Source organism: Micrasema longulum, unplaced genomic scaffold (genome assembly GCF_059751315.1).
Source record: "Micrasema longulum isolate JH-2025_06_02 unplaced genomic scaffold, ASM5975131v1 h1tg000779l, whole genome shotgun sequence".
Taxonomy (NCBI): Eukaryota; Metazoa; Arthropoda; class Insecta; order Trichoptera; family Brachycentridae; genus Micrasema; species Micrasema longulum.
Window position 1 is genome coordinate 171,622 of NW_028277972.1, and position 18,160 is coordinate 189,781.

Sequence of the window (18,160 nt, forward strand, 5' to 3'; positions counted from 1 at the left end):
TCTAAGATTAAAATAGCAGGAAATACAAGAAACCGAACCTAACCGCATCAATTATTCATTTCAAAACAAACGTTTTTTTAAAAAGTAAAAAATATTATTATATTGGACGCTTTCTCTAAAATATTCGCCAATTTACAAAGCGGCTAAACATGGCTCGTTGATTTGTAAAATGCCAAGTATTGCCAGTACGGTTAATTGTCGATCCGCGGTTTTACAATTCGAAGCCGTTTTATAATTTGGCTAGACAATATGTATTCTGCCTAAAATGACAATCCGACTGCGACAGGTATAAATACAAAGTATCATAATACATATTATTATCAGTATGCATAAAATCTGTAAAGGAGCTTTGTACGAATGTGCTATTAATGTAATATATAGGTAGGTGTGCCATTTATTCCGCCCTTTTCGAAACCGCTACGTAACATAATATGTTCACTAATATTAGCAATGTAAATAGCGTAACATCTTAATAATACTTTAATGTATTTATCTGAATGTATTCATCTACAAGCATTACATGTAATATCATCAATTGGTTTGAATGCATCCCACGTACAAGAGACTTAATTCTACAACATCTATTTATAACCATGAGTGATACCTCTGTAATTTCAATTGCATCCATAAATTTAAGGATTAAAATAAGGATTTGCAAAAAGAATATTATTTTCTGTAAAATAAAACCTGAATATATTACAAATATATTTTTTAATTGAAAACCCCTAAAGAAAAACCGAGGGAATAAAATCTACTTTTTGTAAGAGTTTATTATTGAGGTCCCAGATTAAATTACTGGCAAGTTCGACATGGAATATTAGTTTCCAAAGATGATTTTATACTTTAAAAATATATAATGAATCGAAGTAGCTGATAACTTTAACACAAGCGGTGTTAATAATTGCATGGTTATGGAATTAATCTTTAGGTGACTTTATAAAGGGCGTATGTTGAGTTAAGTAACCTTCGTTTGTGTCAGTACCACACTTCTTTGAAGTCGTTTGCTCTCGGCAGAGCAATCATGATCACGTAGGCAGGAGGGAAGCACGTCGTTACGATCCGCCTCCATCCCCTTCTATCTATAGTTCTTTTAGAGGCCTCCTGAAGATGGACGCCAGTTGCTTCTGTCACCAAGTCTGGCTATCTGATAGGACTTCTTCCGTGAGATCGAGTTCCCTCTACTCGTCTTTGTACCACTAATGTTTCCATATTGTCCCTTCGTCTTGTAACGTGGCCGAAGTATCTGAGAACACGTATTTGTACAGTGGAAGAATAACGCTTTTCAATACCCAGTTCTCGGATTATAAAGACATTAGTCATATGGGCCTGTCCATGATATCCGCAGCATTCCACACCAACACATTTCGAAAATTGTATATCTTTCTTCGTTCTCATTTTCTTGGGGTTCACGTTTCTGCGGCGTACAAGAATATAAATAGGAATAATAATTCGGGTTTTGCCCATGATTATTTTTGTAGACTTTGTGAAACTACGTTGTTGGCACATTACTTCTTTGAAATTCCTACTTTAAATTTCTTTGAACTTCTTATTATGCACACATAAAGTAGAGGCCATTTAAGATTTAGAAGGGGTGTACATATTTAATCTGAGAACGATTGCGATTGGGTGCAAATTGACTGTGATTCAAATACAATACACCCCACTCTACCACAACTTGGTTCCCATTTTCTAATATTTAGTTTACAACCCGTTTAAAATATTTGGGTAAATCATAAGAACGCAAATATTTCTTTACTCAAAAAAATAAATAAATGTATAATATGTAATTACTTGAATATTGTCAGCCTCGTAAAGTAGTGGTCTCGGGTTCGATTCCCGGCATGGTTGATATGACACATTTATTTGAAAATGTGTTTTTACACTAGAATATTTCATCGTCTCTGGCAGTCCAGGTACTAGTGCACCTGAAGCATAAGACTGATCATCTTACCTTCATGTAACAAAAATGATCAAGATGCGCTACGATTGTTGTACCAACGCAGTGCCCTATGCATTTTTATGTGTGTAAATGGAATGATGATGATGAATATTTGAGATTTTCCTTTTCTCTTCTTTTTTCCTTCCCACTTATACCCTTCCTCTCCACGTAGTATATTGCAGCTGTTTACTTCAATTATTTTTTTCATTTTTATTACGATTGAAATCGTTTAATTATACTTACAATATGTTCGTATTTTCCATTTATTTTCTCTAATCTAAGGTAGTAAAAAATTACTTCTATATTTACAAAATGTATATGTTTGTAAGGTCTACATATCAATAAATTATTATAATTTATTGATCGAAGATTAAGACCACAATACTAATAACTAATTCACTATTTTCCTGCAAATAACTAGATTAGATTAACAAAAGTCAAAATAAATACAAATTCCATTGTATTCAAAGTGTATTGTTATAAATTCGTTTTCCGATCAGATAGTAGGAAAATATCAGATTCCCTCTCCCTTTACATTTTCTCTCAACTTGCGGCCCTTGACTTATTGTATAAAAGGAATAATAAAATAATATATCCTTAAACATTTATCAGAGCTTTATGTGAAAAGTTGTACGTCCATCGCGTAATGCAATTTTATTTCGGCGTTCACCCTAAGGCAATAATATTCGGCCATGCAGAAATATAGCATTTTTCTTCAAAATGGCTTCGCTCCAACGAATTTGCGATTTTGTCTGCATGCGACAAGCTGCCCAAATGGTTATGCAGTTGTAGTTTCTTTATATTTTAGCTACTTTTATAAATTGTCATAAGTTAATTTTCCTTGCATGAAAACATCATCATATGCTGTTGTAAAGTGTATTTCAATTAACGTTTGAAAATATCATGATATTTATTTTTATTTATTTAATTTTACAATACGCCCAAGGGGCATTTACAAAAAATATACAGTTAAGTACAAACATAGTGCGTAAAAATTTAAAAGATAAACAATGCTTTTTTGTATACATTTAGAAACAATAAGAAGCATACTGCCATGCAAAATAAAAAGTGAAACTTTACATAGTAAAAAAGAAAAAAAATATTTTAGATGGATATAATAAAAGTAATTGAAATAAAAAGCAAATTGTAAATAACTTCTAAAGAATTCAAACAAAAAAATATATACATTTTCATATACTTATAAGTATAAAAAAAAAATGGTATCAACAAATTTTTGTTAAAAACAGATAATGAAAATTAGTTAAGAGTAAGTATATATGTGAAAATAATATAATATACGGTACACAAAAATATTTGATAAATTAATATCAGAAAGAGATAAGATAATAATAATACACATCAAAAACAGAGAAAGAATTGTATGAAAAAGAAAGTTTTATTACGACATTAATAATTTGTTTCAAACAGTGCATTTAAGAACGTTTTAAAATTGATAATTGTCGTATTAAAAATGTCTATTTCACAAGTAAATTTGTTGGCTAAGGAATGTAAACGCGGAATCGGAGAGTTTCGTGCATAGTTAGTACCCACGTATGTACTCGTAGTTGCAAACAACTCCGTACTTCTAGTGACTCGATTAGGTATTTTGAAGTTAATGAGATTTAGGAGTTCACAACAATCGAGCTCCGAATTTAAAATTTTAAATAAAAAAAGGAGGTCATTTATTTTTCTACGATCTTCTAATAAAATTAAAATTTTATTAGAAGATCGTAGTATTTGTGTAATATTTGTGTAAATATCAAAATATCCAATATATACAGGGTGTTCAGACGCCAGACGTAATAAAAATGTTGTAATAGAACATACTTACGCCAGTAAAATAAAGGTTCATCATGTTCAGTAAAATGCTAACTGTTTACGAGATATTCAAATTTTACTGGTTTTTCCCCTTGATTTCGCTTTAGGTACTTAAATTTTATTTAAAATATATAATTATTTTTTCTTATTTTCTTTTGGTATAACAATATGTTATCTTTTAGAATACTTTATTATGTACAAATAATGAGATCTGTCGCATTATCTTAAGTATTTTTAGTTCATTATTTTATTTGTGAAAATAGTGTTCCTTAACGCGCGTCCGGAATCGCCTGTTTAAATAATTATTTTAAAATCCTTGTATTTTTTTTTCACTTAAACTTATTAAATTATAAGTATTTTCGATAATGCGAATGATCCAAATTATTTTTTTGTGATGAAGTGTTAGATACTTAATTGATATGTACGAGTACAAAGAAAAAAAAATCCGTCAAATATAAGTTTAGGCAACTAAAACGAAATCAAAGGAAAGAAACAATAAAAATGAATCATCTCGAAAATAATTAACGTTTAACTGAAAATGATAGGTCTAAGGATATTTTATCATCATAATTATTGTTACGTCTAGTGTCTGGCTACCTTATATATCAAAAAGTTATATATGCAAAAACCGCCCTTGAACCTGTAGCAATTGCACAGAAATATTTAATCCGAGTCATCTTAAAAAAAACATTTCGCTATCCAAGTGACTTGTTCTTCAAAGAATTCAGAGCACTAAATATTATTCAACAGTATATATTGAGAACGGTAGTGGTTACACACATAAAGAGAGACATTTACCCAAGCGTCAACCACAACCATAATACAAGATACTCTAATAGGGATCTGATACTAAGTGAAGGGGTCAACACTGTTCTGGCATCGAGACAACACTATAACGTAGGCAAAAAGGTCCATAACCTTTTGCCAGAATCGTGGAAAGACGGGAGTGTTGTCAAGTTACGGAAGGTGTTGACCTCGCTCTTTCATGGCATTGGTCGTAGGGAGTCAGAAAAGTTGATGCATGCCACGGATTGGGGAACCTTACTGGATGTCAAAAATAAAATATAAAAATTAAGGAAAAATTAAAAAAATATATATTTATAGATGACAACCATGAAGTTTCGCATAAAGAAATTGTCTATGTTTTTATGAATGTATGTATGTGTATGCGCATGGGTGTATGTACGTGTGTGTGTATGTACATGTGTATATATGTGTATATTTATATATACATGTGTGTATATATGTGTATGTCTGTATGTATATGAATCAAAATGTGTATCCGAATAAGTTTATGTTTTGTTTGTCTGTGCTCTATATTAATTTGTTAACTATTATAATATATAAAAATGTAATTGCCTAGCTTGGAACTGGGTATGTACCCTTGTTAGCTGGGCAAAGTGAATATGGAATTGTATTTTGATAAAGAGTGTGAATAAATAAATGAATAAATAAATAAATGTTTTGGCGGCCTCTGTAGTGTAGTGGTTAAGACACTTGACCAACGCACGGAAGGTTCCGGGTTCGATTCCCGGTGAGAACACAAAAAATAACAATGTGATTCTTCTCAAGCCTTGGCGTTCTGTGCCGTAATTCACCAGGGTCTCCTGGCCTGTTGTGATGAAAAAAAAGTTTTCATTTTGTATGAATATTGCTACAGGTCAACTGTTGTAATATTAGCAGATGTATATGAAATATTCTAAGTTTAGACGAAACCAAACCAAAATATCTCTCTAAAGCTGTATTTGCTGCATATTATTTCCATGCTCCGAGTGAATTCCCATTTTGGTCCACAGCGCGCAACAAACGCGACTTTATGGTGTCCGAAGAACCTCAGTAAGAGAAACACAGAAGGTCTCGTAAAAACTAAGACACTGACTAAGTTATATCTATAATTTATGTATTTAATTCTGCAATAAATAATATCGCGATATATACCGTGATATATATTATCAATTGTGAGTGTTTAAATCATTTTATTTTTTTAAAATTGTTTTCTGTACTATTTATCTGTAAAAATCTTATTTTTTTTAAATTCCTAACTCTCCACAACCAAAACGTTCTATACCTAAAGTTTTCCTAGGAATATTTATCAAGTTGAAGACTTATGGGTTTGAATTTCTTCATTTGAATTTCTATTGAGCCTTAATATAATTTTCTAAATAACACTGATTTGCATATCATAATATTATTTGGACCCACACCTTTAAATACATAATATAATAATAACGATACTTTTGATTTAGTTTACCAGTTAATCGAAGTAAAAATATTGTAATACTTTTTTTATATTCTTAAGAAAAACCTCATGGTTGAAAATCTCTTTACTTGTTGTTTTTTTTATCTTGTGAAATTCTAGACCTTTCAATTATTTTCTTATTTACGTTGATGATGTATTATTATAAGCACCAAGCTAATTTTCTTCTGTATTTAATATTGTGTTCTTTGTTTTTAACATTAAAAATAATGAATAATATTATTTTTAGTGTAGTAATTTCACAATAATCATAGTTATAATTTAAATGTTTTTTTTAAATAATTTTATTTATTTATTGTTTACTGCTTATTTCAGTTTTTTTTAAATGTCATACTAAATGAAAAATTTTGGTCCCAAAACATTATTTACATCCCTCTTACTTGAGCATAATTTTACTTGACATTTACTAGAGCCCTGAAGACCAGACAAAGGTCACTCGTAAAAAAATCTCCAAAATAAATCATAACTGCGCAACAGAGTGCAATCAGACTCGGTACTTGGTACGTGGAACCCCCCCATAACATACAAAAATACTTCTACGATATAATATAATATTTTTATGGGTCTTGGACATTCATGTTGACTTTAGATTTCCCTTGCCATTTTAGGGGTGTGTTTACATTGGCCTCTTGTCGAGAATTTTGATGTAAGACGTGTTTTTAGAAGTTGTAACTTATTCAAACCATGAAACTACTACTACACTCTTAGAAACTACGCATGTGTCCATACTGACATTCCTAGCCTCTTCTACATTCATACATCTTGGTTAACATGCCTTTTGATTATATCTGCTTTTGACATATACATTGAATATTTTTTGTATCGAGATTCATTTAATTGAATTATTACACCTACATCCTAGGCAACGCCTGAAAATGTTATTTTTTTGAATTTCTATACTTCTTCATGGATCAGGTGGATTTATCAACAATATTTTGAGTTTGTCCAAATTTTTGTAGACAAGGACTGGATTCAACTCCCTGGGGAGCTGTTTATATTAACATATTACAACAGAGATCTCTGTAATAAACAGCTCCCCAGGGAGTTAAATCCAGTCCTTGTCTACAAAAATTTGGACAAACTCAAAATATTGTTTGGAAAATGAATATATAGATAAAAAAAATATTGAAATGGTAATTGAGATATGGTTTTTAGAAACTCACTCTACACTGTACTAAGAAATAGGAATAATAAATAATATGCTAAATAAGATTGAGTACTAAATTAAAAAATACAAAAATACATTATAAAAAAACATAAAAATATATTACGTTGCCTTTTTGGTGTAGCTACACCCAGAGCTTTTCTGTTTTCGATTGATTAAGGATGAGTGAATTTTTAGCCACCCGCTCACCTATTTTGCCTATGCGGCACTATGCACTGGGTGATGGCTCATTGTAAATTATCTTTATGGATTGGTTTACAGAAAAAGTATATGTGGGCATCATCAGCATGACAATGAGCGCAAAATCCGCAAGATTTAATTATTTTTTCAACGTCTTCTATAATCCACGATATCTGTTATACCTATTTTATTTGATTCCAAATTGCATTGTACTTAAACGTGCATTCAGTTAATAATTTTACGTTTAATGTGTTTATTGTCTTCCTTCCATATGTTGTTAATTATTGTGTCGGCTGTACAATTGTGGGACCCCTCACTCTAGACGTGAGTAGCATACTACGTCATCAACCCCCTCCACCAACTCCCATATCCGGCTCCCCTTACATCCCAAAGCTTAAAATTCAAACTTAATGTAAAATTTAAAACTTCCGAAAAATCGTGTGAATTTAAATAGTAAAAAGGAATTTATATGCATTTCAATAGAGACGGAGAACTTCTTTGTATGAATGTCTAGGCGTATACATAGGATTCTTGTATTTACTTATGTATGTTTTTTTGTTTTGTATCATATAAACTTGTGTACCTATATTTTAATAAAGTAAAATATTAACCCTCTGTCCTTCTCGGTGGAGTAAAATAAGCACTTGAGTAATTATTACCACAATTTACCGGCATATTTATTAAATTAGTTTTATGTATAGAGACTTTAATAAGCTAAGCAACATAAAGCTAATTATTACAAAATAAATCATGAGACCCTTTCATCTAAATTTATGCTTTGGGGTAGAATAATTAATGTTACCCGAAAAAACTGTTTTTTTAAACCATAAACAAACTTTCGTACCTTTAGGCTCGCATCACTTCTAATAAAGGTTCATTAAAAAAAACATCCCCGTCATTAATTTGATAACGGTAAAGCTTCTTTAGGTATGTACAACAACAATGGAGCTTGTAAAGCTTGTTCATTAACTAAATAAATTTCTAAACCGTTTGGCGTCTCTTTAAATGCGTTGTTTACTATTCGTGAGCAGAATGCCAATTGCGTTGCACTTTGACTCGTGAAATTCTATACTAAAACAGGAATTAATACTGAATAAATATTTGCTAATACTCAGAAGAGAGCTGAGCAGAGCTGATGTCGGATGTATGTATTATTCCTCGTTTTGTAGACTCTGCCATTTGGGTTGCTATACATCGAGGGTCTTGCATTCGATTATAAATTATAGCATCCCCTTTGGAATATCTGCCCCCTAATAGAGGAGCGTGCATAAAAAGCCGCATCATCCCTCCTCTATCAACATTTACTCCCGGCGCAGCTAAACAATTAATAAACCAAACTCGATTGTTCGCGAAAGGGTACGCGGAGTGTCAATTTTACTCAAATTTCTCCAGATTGTTAAGGGAAAATTTATAACACAATAACTTTATGGTGTCGCGTTAATACGCGGGGAATAAAGACTGAGGGTGAAGTGGAGGGCACTCGAGTGGATCTTCAGACTAGAAAGGAAAGGGCTCTCGTCTCCGGTTTTAGCTTAGCGAATAGAGTTCGTGGAGGAAACAATGCCACTCAATCACGTATAACCTTATCCCTGTTTGCTTAGCGATACATCATACGTCGAATATCGAAGTACGAGTATATTGCAGCCGACATGACTCAGCTCGGTAGACATTACCAGAGTAAGATCACCGCACCTCGTTCCGGACTGTAAGCGCTTTGTTCTCCTAAATTAGGCGAGTGAAAGCCCTCCGCAGATAAGGATATTACATTCTATAGGAAAGTTATCACCGTCACTAGATCTATATTGTTTCAAGCCCCGCTTAAGGCCTTTAGAAACGTTTTACAGTTTCTAAATAAGACAGTTTTCTGTTCTCAAATTTAATCTCCCGCCATTATTTCCGCCACTTCTCGTGTAACATTCCGTCGTCTTAAATAGATCTGCATAAATTTATACCGAGACACAAATTTTATTTAACTTGGCGATATAATTTAGTCGTTCTTGTAATATATTACTACTATACGTTGGCTCATATCTCTTATCACCCATATCAATTCCGACAGAGCCCGTCTTAATGTGCATAAAGCACATTAATGGTGCTTTAGAGAAATTCTGGCTTTATACGTAAGACTTCCGAGCCCTCTAGAAGGTAGGTACTAGGCACTAGCTACAGCTACCCGGAGTTTGGAGCTGTCGTTTATCATTTTACGAAGCTGACCATAATTCAAACGCGTAAAACGGATACCTTCGTTTAATGATATAAAGGAAATTAATTTACCTACTTTTGGCCTTGGGCTACCTATAAATTGTAAATTTTCTACGCCTCTTTGCCTCCAAATTGGTTAACTCGATTACTTTGAAATTAAGACTTCGGTCAGCATGCTCATTCGTCTAGTTTGTGTATACAGCTCAGGCAATATAAAATACTTTTGACAGCTTACAATAGTGTTGTGGCAGTCTTTTTTCTTTCGATTTTCGATATATCAATTTTTAATAATTTTCCGCCGAATGGGGAGAATAGAAACGGGTTTTCATATTTACGGTTTTTATATTTACGACTTTAGCTTGATTTGAAATTTGGTAAGGTATCCAAAATAAAACACTTTTATTGGATTTATTTACACTCTTTATCAAAATACAATTTTATGTTCACTTTGCCCAGCTAAAAAGGGTACATACCCCGTTCCAAGCTAGGAAATTACATTTTAATATATTACAATAGTTAACAAATTAATAGAGAGCACAGACAAATAAAATATAAACTTATTCGCATACACATTTTGATACATATACATACACACATACATATATATACACATATATAATATATATATATGTATATATATATATATATACACACACACACACACACACACATACATACACCCATACGCATACACATACATACATTAATAAAAACATAGACAATTTATTTATGCGAAACTTCATGGTTGCCATCTATAAATATATTTTTTTAATTATTCCTTATTTTTATATTTTATTTTCGACACCCAGTAAGAATCTCCAATCCGTGGCATGCATCAATTTTTCTGACTCCCTACAACCAATGTCATGAAAGAGCGAGGTCAACACCTTCCGCAACTTGACAACACTCCCGTCTTTCCACGATTCTGGCAAAAGGTTATGGACCTTTTTGCCTACGTAATAGTGTTGTTTCGATGCCAGAATAGTGTTGACCCCTTCACTGAGTATCAGATCCCTATTAGAGTATCTTGTATTATGGTTGTGGTTGACGCTTGGGTAAATGTCTCTATTTATGTGTGTAACCACTACCGTTCTCAATTTATACTGTTGAATAATATTCAGTACTCCGAATTCTTTGAAGAGCAATTTAATTCAATTCTACTTTTACTTTTTAAAAATATAAATATAGGCTAAAAACATGTTTTTTTTAAAAAAGTAAAAGTTGAATTAAATCCAATAAAAGTGTTTTATTTTGGATATCTTACCAAATTTTCAAAATAATATTTAAAAAACAAATATTTAAAAAAAATATTTGTAAAGAATGTCCAAAAAAATAACAAAAAAGCTGTGGGTTTTTTTTTCATCTGTATTAAGTGTATTTTTTATTTGCAGATGGATGCCAAGCAGACAGCGACCCCGGATTGGAAATTTTGCCCTCCCAAGCTGTGCAAAGCAAGGCGGTCGGGTCCAAGCTCCTCCTCACGTGCCGACCCAACGTCGCGGATACGGGACTCATCACAGACCTGCAATGGAGAGACAATAACAACCGCACTATCACTGAAGCGTAAGCCCTTATCTATTGTATAATGCCCCTTTAAAAATAATATTATTTTTATTAATTTATAATTTTTTTTTTATAACGGTTTGAATTCATTTTTACAATTAATTCTAAAATATTTTTTTACTCTTACTTCTACCACTACCACCATCACGCCATTTTCCCGTAGGGGTAGGCAGAGAGAATGGACCGCCACACACGTCTATCCTGGCATACATTACTAGCTTCTTCCACATTCATACATCTTGTCATACATGCCCTTCGGTTCTGTCTGCTTTTGACATGACCAGACTTAATATTTTGGTTTATCTGATTATACCACGTCTTCCTTGGTCGTCCTCGTCTCACGTTACCTTTCATTTTCGCCATATTATATACTTGTTTTACCATTCTTTCGTCGTCCATTCGTTCTACATAACCAAACCCTTTCTTAATCTTATCAATTATACTTCACTCAGATTTACAGTCTTGCCTGATTTCATCATTCGTAACCCTGTCATACATTTATTTCCCACACATTCGTCTAAGAGATCACATTTAAACCGCGTTCTCTCGGCTTTCATCCTTCCTCTGCCAGTTCCATGTTTCACTTCCATACAAAGGTTTTTTTTTTAATTTAATAAATTAACCGACAAAGTCCATGCATAATACAGTACCAATTCAAGCAATAGCTATTGCCTGAACTAACCTTAAAAACGGTAGTATTTAGTCGCCCATGCGAACAAAAATCATTGCATGATTACTAACTACGAAATTAGGTACAGCCAGCAATACAACGGGCTAGGTACTCGGGTCGAGAATTGCAAGCGCAAACCGAAACCGTCCGTTACACGTTTGTTTTTCAATTAAAAACCAAACCAAAAATTTTGAACGCATTTGTTCTATGTAATATTTTTTAGCGAATTATTACTCTGAGATTCAGTTAAATATGCCATTCGAAGTGTAAAATTATGTTCTTTAAGAGGCAAGGTAGCTTAAGTAAAAATAAGCTGAGTAAATCTGATTTTTTTTCTTTTTATTCATAAATTTCATAAAAAGTACATGTTTTTATAAAATTCTAAACATATCTACTTTTACACGTCTAGTAAATATTATCACTGTAACTCTCCAAAAAAAGAGACTTACTCTTGTGCTTGGAGAGTGACTTACACTGTTTTAGTTGTTTATTTATAAGATTTTATTTAATTTTAAATATGAGTGCATTGAAAATGAAAAATAAAAACACAGTAAATATAAATAAAAAACATAAAACAATAATACATTCATACTAATTAAAAATTAATGTTGTTTTTACATGAGTTGAAAAAATTTCTTTAGATTAACTTAAAATTTATTATTTTTAATAGTTTTTAGTTCATAAGGAAGATTTTTATAATTTTTTACACCTTTAAAGACAAAGCTATTTTGACCATGACTTGTATAGAATTTAGGTACTCGTATTTTAATATTATGTTGGTATCTGAGTGACTTATTCATTTCAAATTCTTTTATTCTTTCTTTTTTATATATTTGAATAATAGAAAGAGTGTCTACTGTATGAACCTTAAATATTTTATTTAGACTTTTCGTAATGAATATTGAGGGTTTCTTTAAAATTACTTAAATAATTATTCTTTGTACTATTTTAAGAGGGTTTAATATATTGGCATATACACCAGCCCATCCTACAATACCATATTGTAACAAGTGAGGAATTATTTGTTTTTTTACTATGCGACTTTATATTATTATTTATTGAAACATTTTTTTTAATGTATTTGAAAATACTTATTTAAATAAAAATTTACAATAGCAACAATGCAAGCTATAATTATATGTCGAGGCTTTACTGACAGAATGCATTAAGTCATTAAAACAAGTTACGGGATAATCGCATTTAAAGCTTTTTTATTATTTTAACGCATTATTTCTCACACAATTTTCTTTTATTTAATTTTTTTTAAAGCTTTAAAGCAGTAAACTTGGGAGACATAATTCGTTTAAAAAAAAAAAAGCTTTAATTGCGATTATCCCGTAACTTGTTTAAATGACTTAATGCACCATATCAGTAAAGCCTCGATATATAACGATAGTTTGCATTGTTCATATTATAAACAAGCAAATGTCACATAGCCAAATTTAGACACCTTGTCTCATAAAAAACCTTTCAGGGCCCCGATTACAATGAAGGGTTAACAATTATCTTCAATTTTATCTATTTTATTTTATTTTATTTTTATTTATTTTTAGTTATTAAGGAAAAACAACAGTTGTTATATAAGAATACAAAATATAAAAAATAGTACATACATCCAGTTGAAGTTTTTCACAAATATAATGAGAAAACATGTTACACAGTAAAGAGAAAAATAATATATTATATAAGACATGAGAAACAGCTCGTAAGAAGGTTAATGGATGAGGAAATAGAGTGGAGGAGTGGAGGAGAGGAATTTTCATAATATAGTTGACCAATTCAAAATTTTAATATTATAATAAAATAAACATAATTAAAGGAACATAAACTTATTACACACTGACAAATGTTTCATTTTACAGTGTTTCAAAATTTTTTTTTCAATTCACAAAATTTTGTATTAAAAATATCTAAATGGGGACAAAGTAAATAAAAAATAAAGTAATATTAAGTTTTCTGTATGAAAAGCAGAATATGAATAAAAAAATCTTCTTAACATATTCAATTAAAGGTTACCGAGGAAGATATTTTAAATGTTCATGCAAATATACCCATTTTTGTACACAAATATCGGTTTTTCTTTATGGACAGTCGAAAATAACTCTATTGACTTCCCATTGTAATCGGGGCGCCGATATATAAAAACATATCAGAGGAAAATGTTACCAATGGAATTTATTAAAAAGACATGAATGAATTATGTTGTATATATAAAACCTCAAAAATACAACAATCAGATTTTACTTTGTCTCCAAAACTTTGAATTGCGATTTCTGAAAACGATGTTTTTTGGGTTAGTGACTTGCCTGAACGGCGACGATATAAATTATAACTTAATAATCATAATAATATAAACAGTAACATGAAACTAGAAATTAAACAGTAAAAAGAAAAAGGAAAGACAAATTAGTATAATAGACAACATTATCGGATCTAGGTTGATGATATATGTAGAGAATTTACTGTTTTTTATATTTTTATTATTTACTTACGGTATTTAAATTCGCAATACCTTTTTAATGAAGAGTTCAACTCTTGTGCTTGGAAAAGTACATTACACTTCAAATTTTATAACAATTGAAACATGTTATGAATAAATAGTAGTAAATAATAATTAATCAAAATTTTTATCATAGGTATGTACTATCTTTATGTAGAATTTTCATTTTATTATTTTCGAGTTTGTCTTGTAATATTTTTAAGTTGCAGTAGAAGCTTGTTGAAATATTTTGCTCCAAAGTAAGCATATTTATTTTGGTTTTATTAGGTGTTTCTATACATATTGGGTTTTTTTTTATTGTTTTTAAATCTCAAGGACATATTTTCATATTTGATCGAATAAAATTGACATTTTTTTGTTTTTTTTTGCAAAATAAAAAAATGTATTATGTGCAGACAGTAGGTAGGTATCTGTGGTATAGTGCTCAAACAAAATATTTTTTCATAAAATGTCTGCTTTATTATTTAACATTTCAGTATAGAACAGCATGATAAAAATGTTTATTAGAACCATATAGTAAATTGTTTTATTTGCACACAGGAGAGGAGGACACAGACCAGCGATGTACACCGAATTGATGCCCGAAGGGATGTCCCTAGCCCTTTTTATATCTTCTCTCACTGAAGCAATGGCAGGAACTTACCATTGCTCTGCCAGCTATGCCAATACTGAAAGACTGTATGCCAATGTCACCATTGGAACTATTAGTAAGGAATCTTTTATTTTATTCATCCTGTTTTTTTCTTACATGAGCAGTTTTATGCTTCAGTTAAATTAGTACATAAGTACCTAATCCATTTCAAATCCACAGAATCACACCTGGGACCGCATGTGTGCTATTTCATTATGTACATGCACACCACTATTGTTTTATTTCAATGTAAGAAAATGTGTCACGTAGTCTTAGAAAACATTTTCCTTTTTCAGAAGTCAGACATTTAAAAAGCAAACAATTTAATACCAAAGAATCTATTTTTATGGGCGGACGTAACAGTATAACTGCATTTTTGATCATTTTACATTGTTGAAAACGTTCCTTGTGTATGCCTGCATCAATGGTATTAACAGTACTCTTATATGACAACTCAAAACATAAATAAACTATTAAATTTATTTAAAACAATGGTTTCAATAAAATAAGTATGCGCATTTGTGTCACATTTTCAGTGGCATAAATTGTACAAGATGGTCTCAGTAATATAAGTAGACTCATTTGTATCATTCATTGTGTAGTACAAATAATATGAGCTAGTTCTAGTAGTATAAGTAAACTCATTTCTGTTCCATCTTGAAAAGTTCAGGAAGTTGCATCTAGAATAATTTCATATTTGTACAAATTACTCAAATGTGGTTACACAGACGAAAGTATCTGTAAATGATAAATCATTTTGCTAAATATGAGTTCTTTAGCTAAGTAATTGGGTTCATAATAACGCCTTTTGCTCTCCTGAAAAGTAACAGTTTTGCAGTTAAAATTTTATGTATGCCTATCAAATATTCAAAATCAATGGCAAAAGTTTTTTTTCTATAATCAAATAATGCAGTAATGGAATATGCTGTAGAACTCGTCATATTATATGTCTTTCTTTTACATATAATGCACATTCTTATTCTCCGCTTTTAAGAATTCACCGAACTTTCAAATGGGATTCAGCTTTTAACTAATAACTGGGTTTTTTTATTATTCCAGTTGCCATAACATGGAAAGATGCTCCTTTAAATCAGTACCCAATAAAAGGACAAGATTATAAAGTAAAGTGTGACGTATCGGCTCGACCCCCACCAACTGTGGATTGGTCAAGAAACGGAGAACAGGTGAAACATCATAATTTAAATTGATATCTAACACTTTTTTCGGAATCAGACATTTTATCTAAGCTATCTTTACAACATTTGAATAAATTCATCTTAATATACCCATATTCAAATTTGTCTAAAGTGGGTTGTACATAACTCTAGAACTCATTTCAAAAATGGACATGGTGAAAAGGAACCGACAATAATGCAAGCATGCAGTGAATAAAAATACTGCTATTTTTATTCCTTATCTATGGTTTTGTGTTTAATCTCAAGCAATGGTGACTGAAATTTTAATCAGCTATCCTTTTTCTTTGCAGCTTTTGACTAGTGGGCGTTATGTTTTGGATGCAAAGGGTCTTCTCATCAAGAATGTGGATGAGTCTGATGATGGAACTTACACATGCAGAGCTGCCGTCATGCTTACTGGAGAACTTGCCGAGAGGAACATCAAACTTGAGGTTTTATTCAAATCATTTATTGGAATGTCACAAATGACAAAACAATTCGTTTAAAATATAATTAAATTAATGTGTTAAGATTATTCACTGGTTTTCATATAATTATTCAGGTTCATACTCCTCCAAGCATGGAACCAATGCCAGAAGTTGTGGAAGTTTTAGAAGGAGAAACTACATCCATAACATGTCAGGCCAAAGGAAAACCCCCTCCAGTCTATTCGTGGACCAAAGTTAATACCCAACAGGTACAAATATTTGGAATGATATCCTGAATATTTTTTTATTTTTTTTGTATAACCAATATACGTTTTATTTGTTATTATTTGTATTTTATTTATTCAGCAACTCAATTTAATAATATACCAACCATTCATCAAATATACTTTTTAGTCAAATTAGTGCAAAAAGTCACAACAAAGGTGCACTATTTTTACAGTTGAATTTAATTTAATTCAAAAGGAAGCCGATTTATTAGAATGAATGTTTTATCACAATATGATGACTTTTGCTTCGACAAACGCAGATTTCTAAAAACATTAATCTAAAATTAGACTGATGTTTTCTAAATCTATCTTGTGATTATTATTTCATCATAAAAAAACTTTTCAGTACCTATTTCACATTGCATTATAAAATAATAGCATGTCATAACGAACTCTTTTCATAATCATGCGTGTTTCAGGACCTCAGCAAAGCAGACAGATTTACAGTTAACCAGCACACTGGTATTCTCACTATGTCCAGAGTAGACCAATCTGATATTGGACCATTCAAATGTGTCGCTTCAAACAAAGCTGGAAATGCTGAAGTTAATGTGAAAATTGAGGTAATAACTATTCAAATTTGAATAAATCCATCAATTTACATCTGAGCAGATAAGAACATATTTAATTTTTTATTTACAGGTTTTGGTGAAACCGAAGATTTATGAATTGCTAAACGTTACTTCATCAACAAAAAAAGAGACAAGACTGATATGTAAAGCTTCTGGACGTCCTGCACCCACAATTACATTCAAAAAGTTTGGAGTAGCCAATAACTACTTCGTTAAGGGACCTCAACCGGATGATGACAGGTATGATGGTGATTATGATTGATGATTGGCATTTTAGCCATTTTTATTTAACAGTGGACAAGTTGTCTATGAAGGATTGTTTGCAATTTCTGAGTACAATAGTTAGATATCCTTTATACACAAACAAATCCCAAAATTATACATTAATTCACTTAGATTCATGTTTTCCTTATAGGATTATAGTTGATCAAGATGTTAACCCTGATAAGAGTGAAACTATTGGAATATTAACCATTTTGAATACTCAGCGATCTGACGATGGGTTGTACGAATGTATGGCTTCCAACAAGGGTGATAAGGCATACAAGAATGGCCATATTACAGTGGAATTCCCACCGAGCTTCGAGGCCTCAGTGAACCAGCCTCCTGTGTGGACTTGGGATATGAATCCAGCTAATCTTAGCTGCTTGGCTGAAAGTATTCCAAATGCGACTATTGAGTGGAGGTAAATACATAAGATTTTAAAAGTAACAGAAATTAGAATCTAAATAATTTGTATACATTTGCTTGATCAAATTGTGCTTATATCCTCT

The 18,160-nt window shown here is 31.3% G+C and overlaps 1 protein-coding gene across 1 annotated transcript in view; it reads left to right on the plus strand.

The window, feature by feature from the left end:
* The first annotated feature begins 9,008 nt into the window (after nucleotides 1-9,008).
* Fas2 (neural cell adhesion molecule fasciclin 2) overlaps nucleotides 9,009-18,160 on the plus strand; it is a 29,525-nt gene continuing 20,373 nt past the window's right edge. Inside the window, exons 1-9 of the mRNA XM_088230554.1 lie at nucleotides 9,009-9,036; nucleotides 10,953-11,124; nucleotides 14,835-15,001; nucleotides 15,985-16,109; nucleotides 16,412-16,552; nucleotides 16,663-16,797; nucleotides 17,235-17,378; nucleotides 17,458-17,627; nucleotides 17,803-18,072. Coding sequence (XP_088086680.1) covers nucleotides 9,009-9,036; nucleotides 10,953-11,124; nucleotides 14,835-15,001; nucleotides 15,985-16,109; nucleotides 16,412-16,552; nucleotides 16,663-16,797; nucleotides 17,235-17,378; nucleotides 17,458-17,627; nucleotides 17,803-18,072 — 1,352 coding nt within the window. The remainder of the gene's footprint in view (nucleotides 9,037-10,952; nucleotides 11,125-14,834; nucleotides 15,002-15,984; nucleotides 16,110-16,411; nucleotides 16,553-16,662; nucleotides 16,798-17,234; nucleotides 17,379-17,457; nucleotides 17,628-17,802; nucleotides 18,073-18,160) is intronic.